Here is a 14,406-nt window from a genome sequence, read left to right as displayed (position 1 = left end):
TCTATAGCAAGGGAAAAAATGTTTTGTAAAAACAAACGGTAGAGGTTTATAATTTCATCTTGGATTGCTTACTGCTTTTTAGCTGGACGAAAACAAAATAACAATTTGCCATTATTTCTTTTGTGTGTGTCTTTTGTCCTTTGGAAAAGTCTGAGAATTCTCGGTTTTCGATTGAGTAGTTTGGTTGGAGCCCAATCGTTGAGCAATTATGCTGTTTTTCCGGAATAGTTGTTGTGGGTAAAATTTCTTTCTACCAAATAGTGAGAAGTAAAATCTTTATAAAGCGAACAGCTGGAGCGGCAGTTATTGTCTATTCATAACAAAAAAGTTGCACCTCAAATTTATTTTTTGGCATGAAATTGTGACCGACAGCTAAATAAAAAAAAAAAATTTTTCGGAGCTTTCAATATCTTTGATGGTTTAAAGTACTGAATATCACTTTTTCCAATCGAATGTTGCAGACCTGACGCATTTAGGAAGCTATACAGGAAACCAATTCTCTGTTATGAAGCCGCGGTTCAATAATGATAAAAATAAGTCTCGATAAATCCACAGTATTTTCTCATTGAAAACTGAGATACTTGCTAAGATGAAGTTTGCACGTTGGCACATGGCTGTTAACGTTGTAGGCAGGTAAGTATCGTTAAGTGTCGTCATTCTTTCACATCAGGAGCCTTGACAAAAATACTGACTTTAACTTGAGTTTGAGTTCCTAGACTAAAGGCCTTCGCTTCCCATTCTTCTACAATAGCACGGACATTTACCATAAGAAACTTTCAATGAAACTTATTTTCACGATATGGACCTTGACAGAAAAATCAGAGTGAATGAAAGAAAGCGAATGCAAGGCCATCGTAAAATGTGAGATTTATTATGTCTAAAGACTTTTTCAATCTACTTATGCCGTATCTACTGTGTTCTGCAGCCTAAACTTTAAATATAACAAACTGATATTTCTTAGACATAAGCAATATTATTTCGGCAACTGCATGCAGGTTAAGGTCCACAGTCGGTAACATCAGAAAAGGAAGGGGAGGCGTCCTTATGGAACTAAAGTTTTTTCAATTTTATTTTCTTCAATTGTTAGTTAACAGGAATACATACGTTGTTGAAAATAACGGAATGGAAAAAAAAAAGTATGCGAACATTATTTCAATTATTTCTTGAATTTTATCGAAAAGGTCTGCCTTATCTCAATAGCTGCTGGATGCCCCTGGCACATTCAAACGTTTGATCACGACTTCGCACGTGTAAGGGTTCAGTGCCACTGCCATTGTCTCATCCGTTTCTTCGGGATTTGCTTCCTCTGACAAGGACAAGGCTTCCTTTGCTTTAATAAGAGAAAAAATTTGATCAAATCTTAATGGAAAAAATTAGAGAATTAAGATGATTTGAATACGATGCATCTGGTTTAAACCTCGTTTGTTTTCGATTGTAATTTCCTTAGAAGACATTTCAGTTGTTAGGGCTTCGATCGTACCTTCTCTATTAAAGTTGGTTAGATCTTTATTATATCTTACTGGACAACTGATGAACTACCCAGATATTTAAGTAACACTGAAGCACATTGCCGAGCACACTCAATGTTTTACCTAACCCTTTAACTCCGAAGATCTCGTTAGTAATTCTCTTTAATGTCTGACATACAATTCTTATAATGTCAGTTTGGAGAATTTGATATTGAATCAACTAATAATCCCCTAATTGATATTTTCCTTTATTCTCATCACTTCTATGCTCGATATTGTATTGATGTTGTAATGAGAAATTCTCGCTTGGTCACTCATGGGAGGAAAAGGCTTAAAGCCTTAAAACACTGGAAAACAGTGGTTCATGTTGTACATTCAATAACTCCGTTATTTCTGATACTATCTGGGTTGTAATTTTTTTTGTTGAGACAAACTCCTCTTTACGACGTCTCAAAGGACAAAATCTCACCGTTGTTTAGACTTAAGTTTCTGCCAATCATTTCCTCACTTCAGTTTTCCGTGATTAAAAAAGCGCAGCTACAAATCTGGATTAAAAAGGCTACCGTAGAGATCACCAGAGAATATAACGTTGCAATTTTGGGCACGAAAGTTTATTTGTATTACGACTTTCTCCAAGCAAAGGTGTGAGTGGGAACCTGCGAAACCTGTTTGGGAATAAACCAACGTCTAGGGAAGGTAACTCCCAAAACAGTTAGAAGTTGCTGACGCTTTTTGATAGGTATGATTAATGAAGCACAGTTATGCCTAACACCCCAACAATCACATGTGTAAATGATAGGTTTGCAACTATAAAATTCACCCCTTTGGAGCATACACCAACAGCATTGTCAAAGAAGTACTCATGATCAGGCATATGGATAAAATGGCATAGACGTCGTCATTATCCTTTCAATGCCAGCGACACAACGGCATCAATGGTAAACATTCAGGGCAGTCATAGTGATATTGCGTGATAGGTTGTTTCCCTTTGCTACTTTCGCCTTATCATTAGACATTTCTTATTTAAATATCCATAATTTATGTATAAAAGGGAAAGAAATGAATTAAAAAAAACAAAAACAAAAAAACAATTGAGAACATATGCATTATTGAGATTTGTCGCAGAAGAGCGCATTTGGAACAGCTATTGTCTGGTGACCCATAGTTATTTGTATTCCTTACCTAGAGTATAACATAACAAAGTGTTATTCCCTTTTAAATTCACGAGTTGGCTCACCGAAGCCCTTTTATCATCAGTGTAATTCAGTCAGAGGAATAGACTGAGAATAGGAAACAAACAAAGAATGTATGTTTCAGCTGTGACAAAATTGGTGTATTGGGATGCATCAAGAAAGATCAGTGTTAGGCTGTATACCTTTGTTGCACCGTATTTTATTTGTTTTCGGTCGCGCAATACGTCCTGGCTGTCAAGTCACAAGTGTGGTACACCAAAAAAACCGTAAAACTCTACAAACTCGAGTTCTTTCTGTGTGCCCTGATGAAACATTTCCAAAATGTCGAAAGAAACTTTACTTTTACAAGGAAACGTACAGGCAACGAAGAGCGGAATGAAACACATGAGGAGTGTCACGAAGTGTCACTGTCGCAGAAGTAGCTCTGCGACAAGGGCTCATTCATCTGAGACCTGATTAATTATTAATACGTTTCCCAGAAACATTTGCATGTCTTTTACCAAGTATGTTGAAGTTGTTGAAAATTCCGCCATTATGAATATGCTATCAGCGAAAGTCACTGTATAATCAATTGATAGCGATAGTTACATGTACATTATCTTGATCAGAAACGTTTACAGCGGTGGTTTCAAGGTAAGAATAGTTTGTGGTTGCTATATCGTAAATTTTGTTCACAAACGCGATCGTTTTTCTTAGCCTACGCCAGATCAAAAGATTTGTGTTAACACGCATGATCAGTCTCTTAACAGTACTGATATCGAAATTAAATGATATTTACTAACAAATAGAGAAGCCTTGGCTACTCTCTGTTCTGTTGTAGGGCACGCACGAAGAGGATAGAGCGCGAAAGATGTGTAGGAAGAAACACGATTGTGTTTCTCCCTTCTTCTTGAGTCGAATTTGGCCGAAGCGGAAAAATCTTCAGATGCATTGGCAACTGAACAAAATTTGTCCCGGGTAAAAATTAGACAAAATCGACTAATAAACGAAACCGCGACTAACAATTTAACAGATGGCGTAACAGCTTTAGCTCAGCTCTATGCTTTGTACTCTGATAGAGCATTCTCTTTTAACCTCTGGCAGCGAGCATTATAACCGAACTTTATCATAATAAAATTTAACATGTACGTATCACAAGCGCACATTTTTCAGCGTGCATACTTGTTTTCATCCAAACAATTGAGTTCCACTCGATTCGATCGATAGCTGGGTGATGTTCAGACTCAGAGATAAACTGTGACTCATTGTCATACTCTTCTTCTCATTCCCTTGATTTTGAAATTGTTTCTTTGGATTTTCGTTGGTCAACTGTAATGCAAATAGGTTAAGCCACAATTTGCGATTGATTGTTCGTTAGGTCTGGCCATAGCTTATATTTACTCTGATCAGTTACGTGCAAAGTTCGTGATCCAACGACACTATGAGTCCAATCCCAAGTGATCTCCTTGCATCGTACGCACTTTCTTTATTTTCGTTCGCATGGCCTATAGTCACCATTTAGAGAAATATTATACTTAATGGCCAACCGCTGTATGCGGAGACTCAAATCGAATCGCCCCTCTGAGGAACTTAAAATGTTTTAAACCAGGACTGAGGTGCATGGTTTTATCGTTTCGAAGTTGATCCACAAATTTTTTTGACAACCAAGCTACGTTAAAGCAGAGGGGAAGTCATTAAGTTCCTTTATCCCCTCACCAAAACTACATATATGTTATGTATGTGTGACACTTGTGTATCTGTTATATATTTCTATGATAAATGTTGCAATTATGTGGCATTTATGTGACATGATTGCACATACATTTGACATATACGTGACGTGACATATAGTATATGTTGGATATATTATTATGTAGGGAATGTATGTGACATGTATTTGGTTTTGGTCAGGGTTCACAGCCAGCTGGTTGCAGTTTCACATTCCGTTCACATACTATGTATTTTCAGTTTTTTATATATTGCAAGGTACATATGCATAAGATTTAGGGCCAGTATCTTCAAAATTTACTCTTCAGAAGTAAATAAATGTACCTATATACAGAAATGTTTTGATGCCTGCAGTTGTATCAAACTTTGGTTAAATGGGCAGTATGATATTCTGGAGGCTAATTATTTTTTCCTGGCAAAAAGCTGGTAAATTCAGTTACATGTTAATACTTTGCTTAGGGTCATTCCTTAGTATTGCACATTTTCAATGTGTATAATTTCTCATGTAACTATGGTGCGTGCTTCATAAGAATGGTGCCTTTTTTCTCCATGGGAGCTCACCAGAGAAGTAAATTGTCATTTTCTCGCGAATGAGTTTGGGAACCTACAGTGTACCATTTTTCGCTTTCTTGAAATTGGGAAATTATTTTCTTTCTGTCAAACAACTATAAACCAATTCTTTGTGTAGGAAAAGGAAAGAATTTGAGAAATGCTATTTTAGCAAATTCTCACAAATATAACTGTCACGATATGAATTGGAATGATATGGCTATCTAGAGGGTACTGCTGCTCATGAATGAGCATGGGACCTCCCTTTTTTATTTCAAAATGTACTTTCCCTTAAGATCAGCAACCTTGAGAGAAAATTTTAGTAGGGACCGCGGGATTAAAGAACCCTTCTGGGAAGCCTCTGTAGAGGTATCAGACTTTGAAAGTACACCAGGCAAGGAGAAAATCTGTAGATTAAAAAAAACCTTAGCAAATATTATATTAAAACTTTGATCCCCAAAGAAAATATCTTCACGATGTTATGCATACAAGTTGCTTACACTTCTCCGGGGTAGACTATTATCCGGCACTGATCATGATATGATGTTACATGTTTACAATTATATCATTATTGACAGTAAGGGTCGGTAGCATTTTACATGGATTCTACACATCCTGTACCATATCAGATGTCTGTCAGTATATCATAGAAACGACTATAAATATTATTTCTATGAAATACATACCTCACTATCTACGTCTCTAGGTAACAGATTTTCTGTAAAAAGAAAAAAATTAGTAAGGCCGCAAATATTATTTTCGCTTCAAAAGGGCATACGCCTGACTGCATCACCATTTTGATGATGTTTGTTCTAACAAAACAAAAATGTGGTTTATTGTGACAGTTCATATCTCCCTTTGCTATTTTTCGCCCTATCATTAGACATTTCTCATTGAAATATCAATAATTTTGCATAAAGGGAAGGAAAGTGAAGAAATAAAAAACAATTGAGAAGATATGCATCATTGAGATTTGTCGCAGAAGAGCACATTTAGAACAGTTATTGTCTGGTGACCCATAGTTATTTATATTCCTGAACTAGGGTTTAACATAAAACAATTTTCTTCACGAGTTGGCTCACCAAAGCCCTTTGATCATCAATGTTATTCAGTCAGAGGAATAGACTGAGTGGAGGAAACAAATAAAGTATGTGTGTTTCAGCCGTGACAAAATAGGTTAATAGGGATGCATCAAGAAAGGTCAGTGTTAGGCTGTATACCTTTGTTGCATCGCATTTCATTTTTCGGTCGCGCAATGTGTCCTGGCTGTCAACGAAAGAAACTTTACTTTTACAAGGAAACGTACAGACAATGAAGTGCGGAATGAAATAGGAGTGTTACTGTCTGATTCCAACGATTGACTTAGCGACAAGTGCTCATTAAACTGAAACCTGATTAATTATTTCCGGTAATACAATTCCCAGAAACATTTGCATGTCTTTTACCAAGTATGTTGAAGTTGTTGAAAATTCCGCCATTATGAAAATGCTACCAGCGAAAGTCACTGTATAATCAACTGATAGCGATAGCCACATGTACACAGTCTTGATCGGAGACCTTTAAAGAAGAGGTTTTACGGTAAGTATAGTTTGTTGTTGCTATAGCGTAAATTTTGTTCACAAACGCGATCGTTCTTCTCAAACGACGCCAGATCAAAAGATTTGTAGTAACACGCATGATCAGTCCCTTGACAGTGCTGATACCGAAATTGATTGATACTTAACAAATAGAGAAGCCTTGGCTACACTTTGTTCTTTTGTAAAGCGCGCAGGAAGAGGCTAGAATACGAAAGAAGTGTAGGAAGAAACACGATCGTGTTTCTTCCCACACTTCTTAAGTCGAATTTGGCCGAAGCGAACAAATCTTCAGACGCACCGCCAACAAAATTTGTCCTGGGTAAAAATTATGCAAATTCGACTTAATAAACAAAACCGTGATAAAATTGTCAATCGTTTGTCTTACAAGCCACGACAAACGTGTAATGGAACTGTAATCAGTTTACTAAATCCTGGAAATTGGGAAGTGGAATCCTTCGGCAACTATGCTGGCCGGTCCTATGAACAGATCAGACGCTGACGGAATTTGTCGGCTTTGATATTTTTAATGCGGTTGTAACAGACGAAACAAAGATTTGTTGTGACAAAGTTTGTCGTTTGATTTTGTCGCAACAATTTTAGTTTTGTCCGCTAGTGAGGAAAGGCCCTACGACTAAGCTGTCATAAATGTCAAACCATCAAAGTTCACAATAATCTGCAATAGTTTACGAACTGAAATAGTATGGCAGGTCGAATTTAACTGTGTTTGAATTTTGTTACCGTACGTAAGCTTGCAATTAAAAACCGCTGAGTGAGAAAACCTTAAAAACTCGGACTGTCCATTTCATTTTCTCCTTGTGATATTCGTTTCTGCTCACTTTATACTAACGTAAACTACGGCGCTTGGCGTGTTTACAAATCCTAATTTGGTTCTTCTGTTGTTACTTGCCGACTCGCTTGTTCCGAAATTTCACTTTCCATTAATGAAAAGAGGCTAGGGAGAAGTCCCGGAAAAGGTCGGACATATAACAATTTGGCAGATGGCGTGACGGCTTTAGCTCAGCAACGAGAGCGCACATTATATCCGAACTTTATTGTAATAAAATTTGACTCGTACGTAATATAAGCGCACAATTTTCATCATACATACCGGTATTGTTTTCATCCAAACAATCGAGTTCCGCTTGATTCGATCGATAGCTGGGAGATGTTCAGCCTCAGAGATAAACTGTGATTTATTGCCATACTCTTCTGCTCCTTCCCTTGATTGTGAATTTGTTTCTTTGGATTTTCGTTGCTCAACTCTATTGCGAATAACTTAAGCCGCAAGTTGCGATTGTTATTGCGAAGATATTAAAAGTTTGGATCACGTATATTCGTCGATTGATTATTCGTTAGGTCTGGCGATATCTTCGAATTACTGTAATGTGCAAGGTTCGTGATCCAACGATACTATGAGTCCAATCCCAAGCGTTTTTTATTTTCTTGCATCGTTTGCACTTTCTTTATTTTCGTTCGCACGGCCTCTAGTCACCATTTTGAAAAATTATACTCAATGACCAACCGCGGTTTGCAGAGACTCCAATGAAATCGCCCTTCTGACGAACTTAAAAGGTTCTAAACCAGGACGGAGGTGGTTTTATTTTTTCGAGGCTGGTTCGCAAATTTTTTTACAACAAATTTAAAGCTATATTTAATAAGCAGAGGGGAAGTCATCATTAAGTTCCTCGATTCTCTTACCAAAACTACAATTATGTTATATATGTATGACACTCATGTATCTGACATGGTTTGATGCTACTCTGGTTTAAGATTTCATGAAAGTAACCGAGAAGTTACAATTGAAAGACCCAACGTTTCGACACTTCTGTCTAGTGCCTTTTTGAGGAGTGATCTAAACTTATGTATTTGTCACATATATATATATATATATATATATATATATATATATATATATATATATATAAATATATGTGATAGATATTGCATTTATGTGACATATATGTAAAGATTGTGACATGATTGCACATACATGTGACATATATGTGACATGTGAGATACAGTATACGTTGGATATGTAATTATCTAAGGAATATATGCAACATATATGTAGTATTGATAAGGGTTGACAGCCAGCTGGTTACAACTGGACATTCTGTTCACATAATGTGTATTTTCAGTTTTCTATGTATTGCAAGGTGCATATGCATATGTTAGGGCCAATATCTTAAAAACTCTCTTTCCAGAATTAAATGAATGTTACTTATATACAGCAACGAATTAATGCCTACAGTTGTATTAAACCTTGATAAAATGGGTGGTATTATATTCTGGAGGCTAATTATTGTGTCCAGGCAAAAAGATTGTAAATTTAATTACATGTTAATACTTTGCTCAGGGTCATTCCTTAGTGTTGCATTGCACATCCTCACTGTGTATAATTTCACATGTAACCAAGGTGCATGCTTCCAAAAATGGTGCCTTTTTTTCTCCATCGGAGCTCACCAGAGAGGTAAATTGTCATTTTCTCGCAAATGAGCTTGGATACCTAATATTTTTCTCTTTCTTGGAACTGGGAAATTATTTTCTTTCTGTCAAACAACTATAAACCAATTCTTGGTGTAGAGAAAGGTAAAAATTTCAGAAATGCCAATTTAACAAATACTCACAAATGTAATTGTCATGATATCATAGGAATGATATGGATATCTAGAAGGTACTGCAGCTCATAAAAGAGCATGGGACCTCCCTTTTTTCATTTCAAATTTTACTTTCACTTAAGATCTACAGCCAACAAGTACAGTTTGACAACAATCTAAGTGTGTGTTTTACGGAAGGGCTTTGAGTCGTCAATGTATTTTATCAATTGCTCTGTATTTTTTTCTTTTACAGAAGCTGATTGGCATTGTTATAAGTTAGAATGGCAGCAAGCACTTTCAGAGACATTCGAGGTAATCCACTAAATATCAATATTAATCTTCCAAGGATAAATGAGTGTTGCCCGTTATTTAAAAATAGGAGCCAAGTTCCTAGTGAAGAAGATTTAGAGTGGCTTTTGCACCGACTCGAAAAATGGAAGACATTCGGGCGTCTTCTCAAAATTGAGGAAGCAAGATTAACGGCGTTTGACGATAAAAATGTGGAATAATCTTAAAAAATTTACAAAATGTCACTACATTGGAGAGAGATATTGGAGAGAGAGGAATGGCTCAGCTGCAACATACACGGTCCTACATGATGCACTGTGTCACCCATTGGTTAATCGCACAGATTTAGTTGAGCAACCTGGGGTGTATTCGAAGTTACCCCAATTTATCACTAGTAATATATCACTAATCTAGCAATTCAATAATCTTGCACCCTCAACCTCATCTTCCCGCCCCCTGCCTTTATAAACTAAGAATGCGTGGATCCAGCAGAATGGCATGAATAGATGCCACACGTACTACTCGCTATCCCCTCATCTTGATGCTTTTCTCTGATGTCTTTATATTTTCAGTCAAGCAAGGAGTTCCCAGTGACGAAGAATTAGAGTGGCTTTCGCACCAACTCGAAAATTGGGAGGAACTCGGGCGTCGTCTCAAAATTGAGCAGGCAACATTAACGGCGTTTGACGATGACTATGGGAGAAAGCGTAAAAAAATCTACAAAATGTTACAACATTGGAAACAGAAGGATGGCTCAGATGCAACATACATGGTCCTACATGATGCACTGTGTCATCAGTTTGTTAATCGCGCAGATTTAGCTGAGAAACTTTGCCGTCAATAGCATTTATTGACTCACAGATAGCTTTTATCTCTATTTTTACTGATTATTCCACTGTCAAATGAACAAGTATCCCCAGTATGGTTACACTATTACCATGTGAATTACTAAATCAGCTATCTTCCTTTTCCTCACGGGATCGTTTTTCTGTCTCTTACACACATGCATCTTTCTATTCTTTTAATGAAAAACGTCAAGTGTTAAAGAATATTGCTAATTATGACCCATCCATAACTTTTCGTGCAACTCTATTGACTACTTAACGTCACGCGGTACAAAATCACCGGATAAAACCACCATTTACGTCGATATTTGTAACCCAATCATTTCCGTCTAAAAGAAACCAAAACAGCGGAAAAAAAGCCGGCACTAGAGTTTCACTTTTTTATTTTTCTTATTGTACATGTGAGAAAAACGAAGTTATTTTGAAGAGTTCACTTGTAGTGATATTAAAAAGCTGATCACAAATGCTGGTCCGGAAAACTGAAAAAAATCAACAAAATTTTTGTCAAGGCGCAATACGGAAATTAACAGAAGGGTCATGAATTGAATAAACCCACTTTTGGCGTGTTAGTATTTCGAGGGATAATTTCCTTGGCTGACATATTGCCTTGTAAATTTTACAATTTTTCCTCGAAGCTCCACTTATCGGCCAAAAATTCAATTTCAGGCAATAGCTCAGTCGCAGACATGAACAGCCGACATACTAGCCGTTTAAAGACGTTTACTAAACATTCGGTGAGTTGCTCATTGAAGGCACACGGCATGTTACGCATTTGCATTACCACTGATATCTATGCGTAATGCACAGGCATTCTTCCTTCAATTGTTAGTTTTGACGCAGCTCTGAATTTGGAATTTCAGGTGCTTTTTTCTAAGAGGTTTGATGAAACCAAAATTCAGCGTGATGAGAATCTCACGCCGAGAACACGAATATATGCCATGTTTTGTAGTTGATAATGAGATTTTAGTGCATTAGCTAATATATCGATTAAGAAATTGAGAGGAATGTCATGCTGAGTCATATTTTCTCAAAAAATTGTAAACTCACGAGGAAAAGACTCCGTTAATAGCTAGGCAACGAAAAAACGTGGTTCCCTTACACTCGATTAAGCTTGGACAAAAGGCAAAGTTCTTGAAACAGTCAGCTTGCCTGATAATGATATACATTTGATATTGGAAGTTCATGATTGATTAATTGCCTACGATAATTTACCGTGTAGAATATTTGTCAACGAAACGTTTCCGTAATAATAAATGAAAGGTTTGACATAACTAACGGCCTATAGAATGATTCTATGGCAAGGAAAAAGTGTTTGGTAAAAACAAACGGTAGAGGTTTATGATTTCATCAGGGCTTCCTTACTGCTTTTAGCTGGCGTGGAAGAAAAAAAAATGTCGATTTGCCATTATTTCTTTTGTGTGTGTGTCTTTTGTTCTTTAGAAAAGTCTTTGAGCATCCTTTGCTTCTGGATTGAGTAGTTTGGTTGGAGCCCAATGGTTGGCAATTGTACTGATTTTCCGGAATAGTTTTCTTGGGTAAAATTTCTTTCTACCAAGCTTTGAGCAGAAAAATCTTTATAAAGCGAACTGCTGGATAGAGAGTTATTGTCTATTCATAACAAAAAACTTGTATAGAGATTTTGCACTTCGAGTTTTATTTTTTGGCATAAAATTTTGCCCGACAGCTAAATAACAAAAGTTTTCTCAGAGCTTTGCTAAGCTTCGCAATATCTTTGATGGTTTGAAGTATTGAATATCACTTTTTTCAATCGAATGTTGCAGATCTGACGCATTTATGAAGCTATACAGGAAACCAATTCTCTGTTATGAGGCCACGGTTCTATAATGATATTGTCTAGGTGATAAAAAAAGTGAAAATCTAGTAAAAATAATTAGTGTCATCAAATGAGGGAGGGGAGGCGTCCCAAAGGAACTTAATTTTTTCAATTTTATTTTTGTCAATTGTTAGTTATCAGGAATACGTACTTTGCAGAAAATAACAGGAGGAAAAATAAGTAAGAGAATACAATCCTTGGAAATGCTGAATAAAACTGGTAAATAAGCTGAAAAAGAATGTCTAGAGAGAGTATAGTGGTTAGCTTAAAACGAATCATAATATTTGATATATTCGGTTGAGAGGCTACCAGGAACCACACGGCTCTTACAGAGAGCCACTCGCTTTACATTTTAACCTCTTAAATGAAGAGTGGGACTTTATACCATCAGTATTTCGCACATGAACTCTTACTTAAGTGTGTATCAATAGAACGTTAGCAGAGGTATAATTTTGGTCAATTCATGAATCAACATATCAATCAAGCAGGGAAGGAAACAATCTGTTGATAAACCACCAAGCTACCGATCATTTAATTGATCGATCGATCCAGTGCGACAGTCTAGAGATACAGTATGTAACGTAACTTATGGAAGAATGCTTTAAGCGCGTAATCTTTACTACTAATTATCAAGTACAATGACCCGATTGGTAAATCTAATAGCTTTGAATTACAAAAAAGAAAAGGCTTAACAGATGCTTTTAACTCTAAGGAAACTAAACATTTAATAAACATTTAATAAAAGTCATTGCAGGCGTAGTGGTAACTTATCTGGGGTAATGGAGTAACACTCCTGTGTTAAGAACAAAAGAAGAAGAAGAAGAAGCTATTAAAGCTGTGGGCGATCAAATCTTTTTGAAAATGCGATCCTGGAGGGAAACTCCCACTCTTTTCATAGGTTAGAAGGTATAGCTCTGATGATTCGCCTTCAATAATGTCAGCCGAATGGTCATCTTTATGAATTTACCCAATCGTTTCCACAATCGAATACGGTGAAACCTGTATCGGTGTTCATTTACTTAAGGTTGATTCATTGCTGAACCTTAAATAGAATGAGGTGAGTAATCTGGAACCCATTGATTGAGGTAAACATACCTTAATAAGCGATATGTGAATGCAAGTTACTTTAAAAGAAAAACTGCGAGAAAATTCAGGACTTGCGTTAGGGCCCACTTTAGACAGGGTGACATTTGTGACCAGCCTTTGGAGGAAAACACATTGAAAATTATTTCAAGCCGAAGCTCTAAAAGTTCATTATACCTTGAATTGAAAAAAAAAAAATTCCTTAGCCAATATGAAGGATGGAATTCTAGATTTTTCCTTTACCTCCTTTAATCTCAGCCGCTGCCAGATACCCCTGGCAAATTCAAACGTTTGATCACCACTTCGCACGTATAGGGGTCCTGTACCACTGCCATCATCTTATCTGTTTCTTCGGGACTTGTTTTCTCTGACAAGGACGAGACTTCGTTTGCTTTAATCAAAAGAAAAAAATTTGATCAAATCTAAATTGCAAAAATGAGACTGAATTAATATGATGCATTTGGTTTGAACCTCGATTGTTTTCCTTGAAAAAGACTTCAGAGTTTAGGTTTTCGATCACCCCTACTTAAATAAATTTGGTTAGATCTCTGTCAAAAGATTTTCCAGATGAATATGACTTAAAATAAATTATGCATTGCAGAAAGTCGTAAGCTCCATTGTACAAGTAATTTATGCCTTCTGAAGTAATCCTAACCGTGCCTTATTATATCTTGGTGGATAACTGAACCACCCGCAGACGAAGAGTAAAAGGTACAGTTATTTCAGTAGCACTGAAGCACATTGCCAAGCACACTGAATGTTTTACTTAACCCTATAATTCCGTCCGAATATCTTATTGTAATTCTCTTTATTGTATGACATACAGTTCTCATGATGTCAGTTTGAAGAATTTGGTATTGGATCAACTAATAATCCCCTAATCGAAATTTTCCTTTATTCTCATCACTACTATGCTTGATCTTGTTTTGATGTTGTAAGAAGAAATTCTCTTTTGGTCACTCGTGGGAGGTAAAGGGTTATAGCCTTTAAATACTGAAAAACAGTCAGACATAAAACTTTGAAGGAGAAAGTTTTATTCTTATTTTACTTGGACATTCTGATGCACTAAGGTCTGTTTGTGTTGCTTTACAGTTAAACTTTTGCCCCAACATCAAGTTAACAGCTCGATCCTCTGGGCGGCTACCTTGTCCTTAGTGTAAAACTGATAAATCTACAACAAACGCAAAAATCTTTTTATTCAATAACTCCTTTATTTCTGATACCATCTAAGGTGTGTTTTTTGTTGAGACACACTCCTCTTTAC

At 36.5% G+C, this 14,406-nt stretch overlaps 1 protein-coding gene across 1 annotated transcript; it reads left to right on the top strand.

The window, feature by feature from the left end:
• The first annotated feature begins 9,318 nt into the window (after positions 1-9,318).
• Positions 9,319-11,496, top strand: LOC113678219 (uncharacterized). The gene is made up of 2 exons (XM_027195099.2): positions 9,319-9,404; positions 9,953-11,496. The coding sequence occupies exons 1-2, from the start codon at positions 9,374-9,376 to the stop codon at positions 10,222-10,224; spliced, it is 303 nt and encodes a 100-aa protein (XP_027050900.2). The 5' UTR covers positions 9,319-9,373; the 3' UTR covers positions 10,225-11,496.
• Positions 11,497-14,406: the final 2,910 nt, after the last annotated feature.

Source organism: Pocillopora damicornis, chromosome 3 (assembly GCF_964200805.1).
Source record: "Pocillopora damicornis chromosome 3, jaPocDami1.2, whole genome shotgun sequence".
In the NCBI taxonomy this organism is placed as follows: Eukaryota; Metazoa; Cnidaria; class Anthozoa; order Scleractinia; family Pocilloporidae; genus Pocillopora; species Pocillopora damicornis.
The sequence above is the reverse complement of the archived record's forward strand: the minus strand, read 5'-3'. Positions and strand labels throughout refer to the sequence as shown.